The sequence below is a fragment of the Sander lucioperca genome, chromosome 19, assembly GCF_008315115.2.
Source record: "Sander lucioperca isolate FBNREF2018 chromosome 19, SLUC_FBN_1.2, whole genome shotgun sequence".
NCBI lineage: Eukaryota > Metazoa > Chordata > Actinopteri > Perciformes > Percidae > Sander > Sander lucioperca.
In genome coordinates this window covers 13405213-13420667 of record NC_050191.1, presented here as the reverse complement: position 1 = coordinate 13420667, position 15455 = coordinate 13405213, and the positions used below count along the sequence as shown (strand labels likewise).

General features: G+C 41.2%; 2 protein-coding genes across 10 annotated transcripts in view; one reads left to right on the top strand and one right to left on the bottom strand.

Annotated features, from left to right (window-relative positions):
• The first annotated feature begins 644 nt into the window (after positions 1 to 644).
• drc1 (dynein regulatory complex subunit 1 homolog (Chlamydomonas)) lies at positions 645 to 7958 on the top strand. 3 transcript variants are annotated; one of them, XM_035995707.1, is made up of 16 exons: positions 645 to 862; positions 1086 to 1197; positions 2002 to 2114; positions 2279 to 2462; positions 2587 to 2724; positions 3439 to 3525; positions 3638 to 3760; positions 3986 to 4113; positions 4231 to 4365; positions 4477 to 4909; positions 6180 to 6269; positions 6358 to 6441; positions 6565 to 6710; positions 6844 to 6993; positions 7166 to 7268; positions 7841 to 7958. In XM_035995707.1, exons 1-16 carry the CDS (start codon positions 786 to 788, stop codon positions 7865 to 7867), a joined length of 2130 nt encoding a protein of 709 aa, XP_035851600.1. In that variant the 5' UTR covers positions 645 to 785; the 3' UTR covers positions 7868 to 7958. The 3 variants fall into 3 exon arrangements, with proteins under 3 accessions (XP_035851600.1, XP_035851601.1, XP_031178018.1); XM_035995708.1 differs by having other exon boundaries at positions 1987 to 2114; positions 6871 to 6993; XM_031322158.2 differs by having other exon boundaries at positions 1987 to 2114.
• A 6215-nt stretch (positions 7959 to 14173) lies between these two features.
• The window catches only part of otofa (otoferlin a), an 88852-nt gene continuing 87570 nt past the window's right edge, over positions 14174 to 15455 (bottom strand). For 3 of the 7 annotated variants that reach the window (XM_035995386.1, XM_035995382.1, XM_035995383.1), the window contains one exon: positions 14175 to 14405. In XM_035995386.1, coding sequence (XP_035851279.1) covers positions 14219 to 14405 — 187 coding nt within the window. In that variant the 3' untranslated portion in view covers positions 14175 to 14218. Of the gene's footprint in view, positions 14406 to 15455 lie in introns of all 7 variants that reach the window. The other 4 variants (XM_035995384.1, XM_035995385.1, XM_035995387.1 and 1 more) reach the window with 3 other exon arrangements.

The following is a 15455-nucleotide window of genomic DNA, read 5'->3' as shown; positions in this document are numbered from 1 at the left end:
ATAAAAGTCAGTCAGTCAGTCAGTCAGTCAGTCAGTCAGTCAGTCAGTCAGTCAGTCCATAAGCCATATAGAACGTCTAATAACCACTCAGAAGTTTGGAAACAGGATGCTGCCACTAGATGGAAGCACCGAGCCTTATGATAAACCAATGATCCCAGAATGTCAGTGTTTTCATCCCTCTGCATTGGTACAGACCGGTACTATTGTACTGTTACCATTTTTTCTATATAGGCTACCGCTTGTAACAGCCCACATATTCAAGGTTGAACCTGTGTCAATGTAATGCATAGTCCTTGTTGTGCTGCTGGTGGACCGCCAAGCTATGTCTCATGTGCTTTTTGTTGCTATAGAATTATCTTTTTTTTAATTCAAACTTTTAGAATTATATTAGGCTACTTTGGCATTTAAAAAAAATGTAATGAATGTAAAAATGTATGACCGTAGAAGACATTTGTAGACAAAAAAAACCCCTACTTATATACTGTATTAAAAGTAAAACGTGCAAGGGTCAGAGCCAGAGAGCATTGACAGTGAAGCATAAAGAAGATAACATCTAAATATATGTTGCTCGTTTTTGTTGTAATATAAAATACATTTTTTGTACATGATCCTGAAGTTTCGAGCTTACGAGCGGCATTGAAGGCAGCACTTGTCACTCTGATGGCTCTGTCGCCATAGCAACGTTTACCAAACAGACCGCTGCGACACAGACCTGCTACCTTTTTATCACTAGTTACAGTTTTTAACAGTTTTTGTCAGTAAGTTTTACACAACATACTCATAATATGGAAGAAGCTGATGAGGTTCCAGAAGAGGCGTCTGAACCCTCGGTGTTGTCCGAAAATCAAGAGACTAAGAACGGGTAAATCGGCTAGCTAGCTACTTAAAAGTAACGTTAACGTTAGCTAGCTAATCAACCTAATATATTTTCCATGCTGCATGGGCTATTTGTAATAATAATAAGAGTAATGATGATCGTAACATATGGGTTAATACAATTCAGATGCTGCAGTTTTTTAATCTATATTTTATCGTGCTTAGTTTTAGTTTTCATTTGAGTACAACTGCTAAATGTACACCTTTAGGGTCTCCACACAAGAGGTTGAAGAAGGCCCCAGTGTGGAGGTCCATGAGGAGTTCAATCAGGAGCCCTGGGAGAGCCAGCCTCAAGAGGAGGTGGTAGAGAAAAGTGAAAAGGTTGGTTTAGTTTCCAAACCCATCTGTGTCCATGTCATATTGACAGTAATTTCATTGATCAATGTATAAAAGTCACAATTTTAATTATTGCAAATTCATTATGTTCTCCAGGGACAGTGGTTATATCTGAAGTATTCATTTTTAGAAGAAGGATGATATCACATCACACAAAGCTACAAAAATGTCAAGGATAATTCAATAAAGCCCAGGACTTACAGTATTTACATTGTGGTCCTTGATGTAAAGACAGCAAAGATATTAATGAAGAAACGCAATAAATAAATATATCATCAATAAAATGCCTTCAAATCAACTGTCCAAAACTTACATTGTAAGTAGGATAATAAGCTTACACTTCCAATTTCCCCATAAGACATAATTGAACTTTTAAAATTGTGTGCTTACTTATTATCATATTGTGCATTATAAAGTGCCTTAGGTATAATGTTTTCCCAAGACCTTCAAACTATTTTGCCTGATAACAACATGTTCTTCAAAACAAACAATATTTTTAATGCCTTTATTTCAGCTCTTACTTGAGGAGGAGTTCATAAATCTAGACTTTCCATATACGCAATTGTGTTGCTTTAACAACATGAAATGAACAAAGTATTGTTTATGATAACATACTTTCCATGACCACCAAATATGGGCGATAGTAATGTTAAGTGATGTATCAGTCAAAAATAGCTACTGGTTATATCATTGTTATTAATAGAGAGCTACTATTTAACTTGAACACAATTTCCTAACATGTACTCAGGAAGAAACTGTCCTCTTCTATGTTAGCTAATCCCTCCTCAGAGGATGATCAACCTGCAGAGAGATTTGACGACAATAGTGACCAACATCCAAACTGCAGCTGACGCCAAAGAGTCGATGCGAAGGACAGAGCTGGAGAAGGCTCGCAGAGATAGGTAATCTTTTAAAAGTCACTACTATCTCCTTTAACACTACCTTACCTTTGTCCTAAACCAACACCCCATACCATATAGATGACACACTTAAAAAAAAAAACCTAAGGGGCAATTTTACTTTCTACCCCTTCTGTTTGCCACCATGTTTGTCCTTCTTGGCCCAGATTGGAGCAGCTGGAGAATGATGTAAAATCCAGCCAGGAAATATTTGAGGAGATCAACGGAGGGTGGTCGATAGCTAAGCAGAAGGTGATCCCTCAGGAGCTCCAGGAGGCCCTGAACAACCAGCAGCAGTTATGTGCTGCTCTTATAGAAGACAAGAAAAAACTCATAAATGACCTGCAACAGGTAAATTATCTATCTATCTATCTATCTATCTATCTATCTATCTATCTATCTATCTATCTATCTAAATTGTCTTCTGAAGGCCTTGTCCATTCATTTGATCACTTGCTGTGTGTTGTCTAAGCAGGAGCTGAAAGTTGGAGATGATCGCTATGTTAAGGACTTGAGGAAGCAGGCAGAGGAGCTCAACCTGATGATGGAGAGAATGGAGGACCAGATCAAAACACTGACAAAGGCCTACAGGGAGGAGCTGGCCCAGATTGAGGTAGGACCCAGATCTAGGTTAAGAAACAGCTTTGAATAATTAGAATCCATTTGAATCTGCAAAGGGAATCAGATGGATGGGGCTTATTGCATCAGTGATGAACAGGGATTTCATGCATTCATTGTCTTGATTAAATCCACGTCTTAACCTTTAAGCTAGCAGCATAGCTGTATGGATGGCAAGGATCCCCTGATTTTTCCTCAAGTGCCACAATGAGGTTCACATTTGTGGTTTTGAGTAAAATCCCTAACAACTATTGATGTTGGATGGATTGCTATGCAATTTGGTACAAATATGCATGTCCCCCTCAAGATTAATTGTAATAACTTTGGTAATTCTCTGACTTTCCATTGTCTAGCTAGCATTATCATTAGGTCAAACATTTGTCAACACTGGTTTATTTTGATTAAATACCTGCCATGATTAAATACCTGCCAAACTACCATTCCCATCAGCCTTAGCTGGGCTTTGTGTTTAGTGCTAATTAGCAAATATTAGCATGCTAACATGCAGAATTAGGATGGTGAACATTGTAAACATGGTAAACATTATACCTGCTAAACATCAGCTTGTTCGCATTATCATTGTTAGCATGTTATGCTAAAGTTAGCAGTTAGCTCAAAGCACCGCTGTGCCGCTGGCATGGTTGTACTGTAGTCTTGTTTATGCAATTTTTGTCATTCTTACTAATGTTTGCTCTTGTTGTGTTAGTAGAGAGTTTATCATCAGGAAAGTGAAGTCTTACTTACAAGAGACAAGACTGAATGGGAACAACACATAAAGGAACTTTGGGTCGAAGAGGTCAGGAAAACTGAAATACTCAACTCAACCTTTGGTCTTCTTTTATCTTAATTCATATCTTATATCTTACATATATCAACTGTGTATCTAATGATATTTAATTAATTTCTAGCTGGAGAGGCTGACACAGAGGAAGAAGAAAGTGGAGGAATATGAAGTGATAATTCACAATCTGATGTTGGAGAATACTGACAAGTACAGCCTCGCCCAGACGGAACAGAATGCAAAGTTTCAGGTTTGCACAGATATCAAGATGCACCCTGATAGCTTATCCTTTGACAGAGAAAGTTCTGCTATGAGTTATATTTAATAAGTGCTCCTGATGACCCCAGCATTTTCCTTTGATGATAATTTATTTAAATTGGTATCTGTAATATTGTAGATAATGCTAGTGATTGGGATTACATTGCCAAGAATAAAATGTGTTGAAAGGCCCTAAATCTCATTCTTGCCTCTTCAGGTGCTGGATAGAAAGCATCAACAGATAAAGGTCACCAACATGATCACGAAGCTAAAACAAATAAAGCAAAAGGATGAGATAGCAATAAGCAACTTCAGCCTGGCCCATATGAAAAACAGAGCCATCAGGTAGTACAGATTTACACACACACACACACACACACACACACACACACACACACACACACACACACACTCTGTTATATTTAATTTACTTTCTGTTTCTCGGGTGTCTTTGTATTTCAGTCTGCAAACGGAGATGAAAAATCTAATTACTAAGAATTACAGTCAGAAGAAACAGTTTACAAAGAAGAGCCGGTATTTGGCCGTGGACTACAAACGCAACATCCAGCAATATGAACGCATAAAGAAGAAAATCAAGTGAGTCATAATTATCAGTTTAAAGTAACACTGATATACTGTATGACTGAATCTTTGTCTTGTTGCTCTTCTCTTTTCTTTACTTCTCCACCCCTCCCTTACTTCATGCAGGCACTTTGCAGTCGCTGATGCCAGAAAATTTGAGGAGATGTGGCTAATGATTGAAGCAGAGGTTAAGCAACTAGTTGAGAGGGTTTTGGTCATTGATTCACTGATCTGCAAGCAGCACCTTGGTTTAGCCTGGGAGCGACCTTCTATGGAGTTCATGGAGCTCTCTGGTCCCATCCAGCCTCAGAAACAAGCCTGGAGGCCTGCCCACCAGGCTGTCTCCCAGCTGTTTCACACCGGACAGGCTTTACAGTGTAGTCAGAGGATGATGGACCTCTCAGTTGGGCCGAGGCTGGAGACTGACACTGAGAGCACAGACATGGAAATGTACAAGGAAAAGACAGCAGTGCAGAGTGAGAGCAGTGCAGAGATGGAGGAAGGGAAGCTGTCGATGGAGACACAGAAGAAAGTGATGGAGCTGCTGTGTGATGAGGCGGTGAGAAACAAGTTCATTATTCATATTTACTAGTACAGTGCCCGTTCAAAATGTGCCTGTTTGGAACGGGCCGATTGCTTGGCCTGTGGTATTGCTGCTTGTAGAATTCTCCAGAACCAAATTGTACCCCAACATTACTTACAGAAGGACCCCAAAACCCCTTAATATGCAACTCCACGGTATAGCCTACTACTGACTTAAAGTGTACTTAGCATTACACTTATTTAACTGGACCCAGGGTGGCTCAATGGTGTTTTAAGCCCCCAACGTCTCGTTCCAGGCAGCGCTGCGAACATTGACTTCAAGGCACCTAACCCTAACCTTAACCCTAACCCTAACCCTAACCATAACCGTTGCCTAATCCTAGTGCCTGGAAGGAGACGTTGGGGGCTTAAAACACTGATAAACTCCAGGGTGAGTCTGATGAAAACTGCTATCTTTGCCCGGTTAGCTCCGAGATTGTCTTGCATTGCACAGCACTGTGGAGGAAGTTCCGAGATTAGGGTATATTCTGCCTCTGTTTAGAAGTGGTGAATGTACAGCTCACGGCAACTTAATACGATATAGTGTTTGGCTTTTGTTTGATATTTAGTTTTTATTTGATAGTGTTGGCAAATGGCTATTTACTAAGTTTCCTCTTAACGAAATGCTCTGAGTGAATTTAAGCTGGGTTTTTATTGTGAAGGGTAGACATGGAAAAGCTACCGTTACGTAGCGCCTTTTTTTCCCAACCTTTTTCAACACAACAGGAGATACACTTTAGTCCTGAGAGTTAGATAAGTTAAAGATAAGATAAAGATAAGATAAAAAGATCAATACCACTCTCACTCTGGTCACAGTGATGACAGAAATAGTCTGGCACATAACCCCCATTACACAACAACGTGTAATGTTTTAATTGGTGAGTTTTACAGGTGGTTGGTGGGTTTTCTTACCTTTGGACAGAGCCAGGCTAGCTGTTTTCCCCTGTTTCCATTCTTTATGCTTAGCTAAGCTAAATTGCTGCTGGATGTAGCTTCATATTTACCAAACAAACATGAGAGTGGTTTCAATCTTCTTATCTAACTCTCAGCAAGAAAGCAAATAAGTATTTCCTAAAATGTTGGCCTATTAAAGGATGGGTTCACAATTTTTGAATTCTGTCTTAAAAAATAGTCTGGCCCATATGAATGTTGAATGTTGGTTTTGGTTGCTCTAATCATTCTCAATAATGTATGACATTATGTGACAAGCATTTTCAACCAAAAGTCATCCCTTCTTTCTATCTCAGGGCTTCCTGATAGAGGATAAACTCCTGAACCTGTTGGCTCCCCTGGAGAAGGAAGAACAAACCGTTGTGAAGCTGGGCTCTCTCCTTTGTGTGAGTTCATGTAGTGTAATGCATCAGTGTATTGCTGGACTATTTGGAGCAAATACTGAACAACCAGACATATTGTTTTCTCTTCCAGTCTTTTGGCATTGAAGAGGAGGATGTGCCAAAGTTGGCTCATTTCTTATTAAAGTACAAACATCAGCAGAGAGAGCAGACTGAGGTGAGGGGGGGAAGAGATGAGGATTGCAGTGGATGGATGATTGCACAATCAGTGAGTCTTGGACAAACAAGATTATTGGAATTAGACAGTTACTATTTCTTTGTTTTTTCTGCCTGCCTGCAGAGTGTTTGTGATGAGTCGGATGAAACCAGTAAGAAGGCAGAGGAAGTGGAGCCCAAGTCTACGACTCATCTTACATATGAACTCATTGATCCTAACCATGTTGTACCTGCTCTGAAAAGTTTCCTCCAGCAGCACATGAGGTCCAGGTAAGACCACATTTACACTCATTTAAACCATTTATTTATGTAATTATCTGTCAGATTTGAATATGAAATTATGATATACAATAGTCTTTCTCTATGAATATGTGATGCTAATGTGTTCCTGGTGCTCTCCAAGGGAGAGCTCAGCCCACCAACATCACAGTTTTCATGTAGAAGCCCGGGAGACTTCAGAGGATGAAGCCTACTGGGAAAGTATCGGCATTATAATCTCTGAGGACAAACTGAAACTCTGGGATGCAGTGGAGAACACATTTAAGCAGTACCAGTGAGTAACAATCACACACACGCACGCACGCACGCACACACACACACACACACACACACACACACACACGCAAAGCAAAGCAAAGCAAAGCAAAGCAAACACCCATCTTTACTCAAATGTTTGTGTGTGTGTGTGTGTGTGTGTGTGTGTGTGTGTGTGTCTGTGTCTCCAGGGCGGTCCTGACAGAGATCTCTGAACTCGTCCCTGAGACTCAGAGTCTGAAGCAGCAGAACACAGAGCTGCGGATGTTGCTACAACAGTCTCTTAACTCAAGAGTATGTGTTTGTGTTCATGTATCTGTCATATTCTTTCTCATGCTGTTTTCCAGATAGTCAATGAGGGTGGGATTGAGTAAGTTCCTGAACAATAGGATAGAAACAACAGTAAAGTACTGTAAAGCAATGTGCATAACATTACACCATGCCCATTACACAGTTTTTTAATTATACAAATGTGTTGTATAAGCCTAAACAATTAATTGCTTAGTCGATTGACAGAAAATTTACAATTTTAACAAATAATTCCGACCGTTTAAATATTTAAAAAAAGTATAAATCAAACTTTTCTGCTTTTCTTTGTCACATTTCAGTAACAAATTGAATATTTTTAGGTCGGGCAAAACAAGCAGGTGTGGACACCTGTGATGTACATTTTTCACTCTTTTTTTTGTGGCATTTTCTAGACCAAAAGATTAATGAAATATAGTATTGGCAGAATAAACAATAATGAATATATTTGTTACTGGCAGCCCTAGTGTATTCAAATAATCCAATCTATAAATTTGATAGGGCAGAAATGAATGTGCTTTTTCTCTAATATCTATCTGGCATCTTTGATTCTCTGATAGGTCAGCACAGAGCTGGAGATGCTGTAATCCAAACTCAACTTGGAATCAGCAGAACTGGGGCAGTGTGTGGAATCATCCTAATGTACATTTACTAAAATAAAGCCTCTATTAAATCATGTTTTGGTTTGGAGTTTTTACTTTTACAGTCTCAGAATGTTGTGAAATGTTTGTTAAAGCACTTGAATAAGGAATTAATATTGTTTAGTGTAAAACAGTCTAAAGGAAATGGTAAATTGTAGTGGGATTAAAACTCACTATTTACATTATTTGTTTAGCAGTAATTTAGTTTTACTTCAGACCGTCACAGGAAGTGCTTTTATTTTGAAGTAGCCTACACGGAAGTTGTCTGTTGTGTACTCTTGCTAGTTTTCTTAGAGATGCACTTGAGATGCTAGAAAAAAGGTGTGTTCGCCAGGCCTAAGTTGTTATTTCTTGTTTGTAAAACTGCAGCATAGTGAACAATAAATGTTCACAGTAAACGACAAGCGTTTCCAGTCGTCATTCGAAGCCATTCCACTACATTTTGGTGCCGAAACCCGGGAAGTCAAGTTTGTAGGACTTTGAACTGTCGAAGTTGGAAGCTAGCAGCTAGCGTAGCTAACGCGATGACGGAGCGCTTTGAAAGGATGAAAAAGAAGCGGCGCACAATCCGCGCCTCGACAACAAAACTGTTGACTCGTATGGAAGAGGAGGTGAGCAAGGATGTGCCCACTGTGATACACTACGTGAAATGCTGTCAGTACTGTCGACCAAGGAGGAAACTTTAACGGACTTAGACAAAGGCATTGAGGACGAAACGCCGATGGACGAATTGGAGGCGGAGATTGCGAATACTCAGGATTACCAGGACCGCATTCTCACATGGAAGACCCGCACAAAAAGACTGATTCAGAAAGCCGAGTCAGAGAACCCGCGGGTAAGCGATGCAAGTGCAAGTTCAGTCAGATCTCTTAATGCACAGACAGTTAAATTGCCCAAGTTGGTGATAGAGAAATACAGTGGAGAAATAAGCCAGTGGCAAGAATTCTGGTCTCAGTATGAAACTGCTGTTCACAACAATGATGTTCTGTGTAAAAGAGAGAAGTTCACTTACCTGAAGTCATATCTGACTGGGGCAGCAGCCAGAGCTGTGGCGGGATTTACCATGACTGATAGCAATTATGATGCAGCAGTGGAATTGCTTCAGAACCGTTTTGGAAGAAAAGACATTGTAATCAGCGCACATATGTCCAAGCTGTTGAGCCTAACTCCTGTAAAGAAGTCATCTGACGTCGCAGCTTTGAGACACCTTTATGATGAATGTGAAATACAGATTCGCAGTCTGGAATCCTTAGGGATATACAGTGATACATATGGATGCCTGCTATGTCCAGTGCTTCTGCAGCTCATACCGGAAGACATAGCACTGGCTTACACACGCAAGTCAGACCTCAATGATGAATGGAAGGTTAATGAGCTCATCAAATTCCTGCAAACAGAGGTCCAAAGCAGAGAGAGAGCACTTCAGCTTTCACGACCAGGTAACACACAAAGGGACATTCCACCAGATAACAGATCGAGTGCTAAGCCCAACTCTTTCCGTGAGAACAAACATAAAAAATGGAGTGTGCCCTCAGCCACTGCACTGCACACCGCCAGTAATGCCCCTCAGAACTGTATATACTGTGACAGTGATAACCATAAACCAGAACACTGTCCAGAAAAGTCTGTGTCTGCACGCAAAGAGAAACTGAAAAGGTTGGGAAGATGTTATGTGTGCCTAGGCCCAAAACACATAGCAAAATTCTGCAGAGTTAAAGGTGCTTTGTGTGCCGTGTGTGGTCACAGGCATCACCAGTCAGTCTGTGAGCAAAGTGAAATGAAGACAGATGCAGACCATGGCAGCACAGATGCTGTTGTATCCTCTGTGTCTAGCACAGTGAAACAGAAGACTGACATGCCGAACACAGTACTGCTCCAAACAGTAAAGGCATGGACAGAGGGCCCAAGAGGGAGAAAAATAGTACGCTGCCTGCTGGATGGAGGTAGCCAGTGAAGCTTCATTCATGAGGCCGTGGTTAAAGCCTTAGGACTACCAGTAATAAGGCAGGAGATGTTACGCCTTCACACCTTCGGCTCTACTACTCCTGTAACAGCACAGCGCAACATTGTAAAGGTGTCTCTGGAAAATGTGTGGAACACACAGCAAAGGATTGACATTGAAGCAGTGGAGACTCCTCAAGTGTGCAGTGCTGTGATAAAAGTGCCCGGTGAACCCATCCAAAGGGAATTAAAGAAAAGGGGTCTGAAACTTGCTGATTTTCCACAAGAAGGCACAAACGATCCAGAACTGGCAGTGTTAATAGGAGCAGACTGTTACTGGAAGGTAGTGACAGGCAAGGTCCAGAGGATAACAGAGTCCTTAGTGGCCATGGAAAGCAGCTTTGGATGGGCCTTGCAAGGACCAGTGTCAACATCCAATGTAACCGACACCACTTGTATGCACATCAGCCTGCAGGAGGATGCTCAGATCTCAAAACAACTACATGCCTTTTGGGAGGTGGAGTCACTGGGCATCGTCAGTGAAAAAACCTTGAACACAGAAGAAACAGAGGCTCTTCAGAGCTTTGAACATGCATTAACATACAAGGATGGCCGTTACCAAGTTGAGTTGCCCTGGCGACCAGACAAACCAGATCTCCCAGATAACTTTACAGTGGCGAAGAGGCGGTTTGAAGGCCTCAAGAAGAAACTAAGAACGGATGCAACCCTGTACACAAGGTACAATGATGTCATACAGGATTATCTGCAGCAGGGCATCTGTGAGGATGTCCCAGACAACTCTTCAGTAGCAGAGCAACCGGAGACTGTGACATACTACATGCCACATCATGCTGTTCTAAGAGAAGACAAGGTAACAACTAAATTAAGAGTAGTTTTTGATGCATCGTCACACAAGGAGGGTTCCCCCTCATTAAATGACTGTTTGCTGACTGGGCCAAACCTCAACCCAAATCTGTTAGACGTGCTAATCAAGTTCAGGCTCCACCAGATAGCTTTTACTGCAGACATTACTAAGGCATTCTTGCAGATAGCTCTAACAGAAAGGGATAAAGATGCTGTGAGGTTCTTGTGGCTGCATGGACCTCCAACCAGTGACTGTAAAAATGAGCTGCGCATAATGAGGATGAATAGAGTGGTATTTGGTGTGTCACCCAGCCCATTTCTGCTAGCTGCAACCATAAGACAACATATCAAGCAGTATGAAGCTGAGCAACATACAGTAGTGAAGGCACTAAATGAGTCTCTCTATGTAGATGATTTCATCTCCAGCTCAGACAGTGTGGATAAAGCCTTTTCACTCACCACAACAGCAAAGGAGCTTCTGTCCCATGCCAGCATGAATTTGTGCAAATGGGTAACAAACTCACCAGAACTGAGGGCTAAGTGGACAGAAAGTGGAATAAAGCACACACCAGAAACCGGCACTTGTGGAAATGTACTGAAGGTGTTAGGATTGGTCTGGAGATCCGAAAATGATGACTTTGTGTTTGATCTGAAAGGACTGCTGGACATCCTAAAGGGCAAGGAAAACACAAAGAGAAGTGTATTACAGACGTCAGCTCGCATCTTCGACCCCATCGGGTTTCTCACCCCATTTACCATACGGGTAAAATGCCTTTTTCAAGAACTATGGGAAAGGGGAATCGGTTGGGATGAACAGTTACCCCCAGACCTGGCTGAAAAATGGGATCAGTGGTGTGCAGAGCTGCCGCAGCTTCACTTGGTTGCAATTCCAAGATGGTACCAAGTTGAAACACAGTCAAACGCGCAGACATCCAAGTTGCATGTCTACTGTGATGCCAGTGAAAAGGCATACAGTGCAGTTGCCTATCTCCAAGGAGAGAACAAGGAAGGAGAAGTTGTCACCAGTTTTGTGGCATCGAAGTCAAAGGTGGCCCCGCTTAAGAAAATGACCTTGCCACGTTTGGAGCTCATGGGCGCGCTGATTGGAGCAAGATTAGGGAACAACCTTCTCAAGCCACTGAACATGGAAAGAAATCAGCTTAACATGTGGACCGATTCCATGATTGTTTTTCATTGGATACGTAGCACAGCACATAGGTGGAAGCCATTTGTGGCAAACAGAGTGACTGAAATACAATGTCTCACTAACCCAGAACTTTGGTCCCACTGCAGTGGCAAAACTAATCCTGCTGACTTACCCACGAGAGGCCAGAGTGTTGAGAACCTCATCCAAGACCAGCTGTGGTGGAAGGGACCCACTTCATTGTCCTCGACTGATGAAGCGAAGAACATTGATGATGAATGTGGCTTAGACGAAGTTAACACTGAACTTAGGTCTAAGTTTCAGGCTGTAGTGCAGCTTACCAGCACTGAACAAGCTGAGCCAGTATTAGACCTAGAGAAGTACAGCAGGTTAAAAACAGTGTTAAGAATAACTGCATGGGTGAAAAGGTTCTTAGCTAATGCACGTTCTAGTCAAAGGATTCAGGGAGAACTCACTTCGGAGGAGCTTACTGCAGCAGATGTGTACTGGGTGAAGATGACACAAGGGCATAGTTTTAGCCAGGAAATCTGTCAGCTAAAAGAGGGACAAAATCTCAGAAGAGATTCAAAAATCAAAGACCTGAAACCATTTTTAGATGAGAATGGTCTCATTTGTGTAGGAGGCAGATTGCAGCATTAGTTACAGGGAACAACACCCATGGATACTACCTACAAAGCACAGATACTCAGAGTTACTAGTTCAGTCTTGTCATGAGAGAGTGATGCATTCTGGTGTCAGAGATACTCTAGTGCAAATGAGAGAGAGATTCTGGGTTTTAAGGGGTAGACAGCTAGTCAAGCGGGTGGTGTTACATTGTAACATTTGCAGGAAACTAAAGGCGAGACCAGCCCAGCAAGTTACAGCTCCGTTACCCAGAGATAGAGTCACAGAGTCCCCACCATTTGAAGTTACTGGGGTAGATTTTGCAGGACCCTTGTATGTCAGATCAAGTGGTCAGCCTAAGAAGGCATACATTGCACTTTTTACTTGTGCTGTGACTAGAGCAGTGCATCTAGAGTTAGTTTCAGATCAGACTACTGAAAGTTTTCTCTTAGCTTTAAAGAGATTTATTGCAAGACGTGGACTGTGTAAAGTTATTTACTCAGACAATGCTAAGACATTCAAGAGAGCAGAACAAGACTTGAAACAGCTATGGAGGTCATTTAAGGAATCAGAGCTTACTGAGCTGTTTACTGACAAAGGGATCACCTGGAAGTATATTGCCGAGCGAGCTGCTTGGTGGGGCGGCTTCTGGGAAAGGCTTGTAAGATCTGTAAAAACATGTCTAAAGAAGGTCCTGGGGAGGGCTTCACTAAACTTTGAGGAACTGACAACCATGCTTGCAGAGGTGGAAGCTGTGCTGAACTCCAGGCCTCTCTCTTATGTGGACAGTGATGCATCAGAGCCCCAACCACTCACACCTTCTCATTTTCTGGTTGGGAAAAGACTGACTTCTTTACCACCAAAGACTATGCTTCCTCCATCTCAAGCCACCAATGTGAGTCGAGAGGACGTGTAGAAGATGGAGATACCGACAGAGACTAATAACCAGCTTTTGGAACAGCTGGCGAAAGGACTACTTGCTGGACTTGAAATCAGCTCACAAGTGTGACATACCCACACCCACTGTGCTAAAAGTGGGAGATGTCATCTTGATCGGAGATCCCCGGCAGACCTGGAAAATAGGCAGGATAACAGAGCTATTTCCAGGAAGAGATGGACTTGTTCGTTCCTGCACTGTTCGTACTTCTACAGGAAGTTTGTTAAAGAGACCTGTTCAGTTGATTTACCCATTGGAGATTAATTAAGTGATAGGCTGAATAGTGATGAACAACAGTTCATTGGGCGGGAGGATGTTGTGAAATGTTTGTTAAAGCACTTGAATAAGGAATTAATATTGTTTAGTGTAAAACAGTCTAAAGGAAATGGTAAATTGTAGTGGGATTAAAACTCACTATTTACATTATTTGTTTAGCAGTAATTTAGTTTTACTTCAGACCGTCACAGGAAGTGCTTTTATTTTGAAGTAGCCTACACGGAAGTTGTCTGTTGTGTACTCTTGCTAGTTTTCTTAGAGATGCACTTGAGATGCTAGAAAAAAGGTGTGTTCGCCAGGCCTAAGTTGTTATTTCTTGTTTGTAAAACTGCAGCATAGTGAACAATAAATGTTCACAGTAAACGACAAGCGTTTCCAGTCGTCATTCGAAGCCATTCCACTACACAGAATAAAGACATACAGTAGGTAGAACAATCAACTGTAACATTTGTAACACACTACCGTTCATGTGGGATACCAAGTGTATACAAAATAGTACAATACAGTGGTTTTATCCAGCAGTGTTGAAGAGCTTGTGGCTGAGCTCTGAGGGGAAAGAGAAGAAGAGCAGAGCCATGAAGAGCAGACCCAGCACAGCAGCCAGCAGCACTGCACAGTGCATCCTGTAGTGCCTCCAGGCCAGGATACACACCGTCCTCACCGGACTCAGGAGCCAAGACATGCTGGTACTGGGACGACTGCACAGAGAGATTCAGAGATTAAACAGCAATCATCCATTATTTTCATGTAAAGGGTACTGAAGAATATGTCACTTAAAGAAAAAATGATATCCAGGGGTGGAAGTAACAAATGAGTCAGAGATTAAACAGCAAGCATCGATTATTTCATGTAAAAAGTACTGAAGAATATGTCACTTAAAGAAAAAAACGATATCCTTGGGTGGAAGTATTGAATGAGATTCACTATCTGCACTGCAACACAGTTGTTTTTTGTGCACTATGTTTTAATAAAGTATTTTAAGTAAGTTTTAAGTTGCATCTGTTACAAAGTAAAAACAAGTCACATAAAAAGTCACAATAAACTGTGTAAGAATGGAACAAAGGAAAGGAGATAAATCAGGAGCAGCTAACATTATGAGGTGAGTTAAGTATAAGTATAAGGTGACGTTTTATGACTTTTTATGACGTACTCTACTAAGACTTATGACATTTTATGACATACTATGACTTTTTTTATAACATAGTATAGTATGACTTTTTATGACTTTCTGTACTATGATTTTATATGACGTTTTTATGACATGGTATACTATGACTTTTGATGACCTTTTATGACATATTATACTGTGACTTTTTATGACATGTTAATGATATACTATACTATGACTTTTTCAAAACTTTTTTATGACATAATATACCATGATTTTTTATGACCTTTTATGACATACTATACGATGACTTTTTCACATTTTAATGACATACTAAACAATGACTTTTTTTTACTATGCTATGTAGGGCTGTCAAAATAACGCGTTAATTTCGATTAATTAATCTGAGAAAAAAATAACGCGTTTAAAAAAATAACAGATTAATCCATTCCATATTGACGTTTAACCCGGAGCCGTTCTATCCACCATTCGACTGTAAAATGAAGGAGGGAGACGAGAATGCGCTGCCTGGATCATTAACTGGAACATTTACTTGTAAAAATCTTCTTCCTGCTAACCCTGGCTACCGAAATCTGGTGCCACAGATATGTCTGCTCTTCTCTCTGGTGCTCTGAAGACG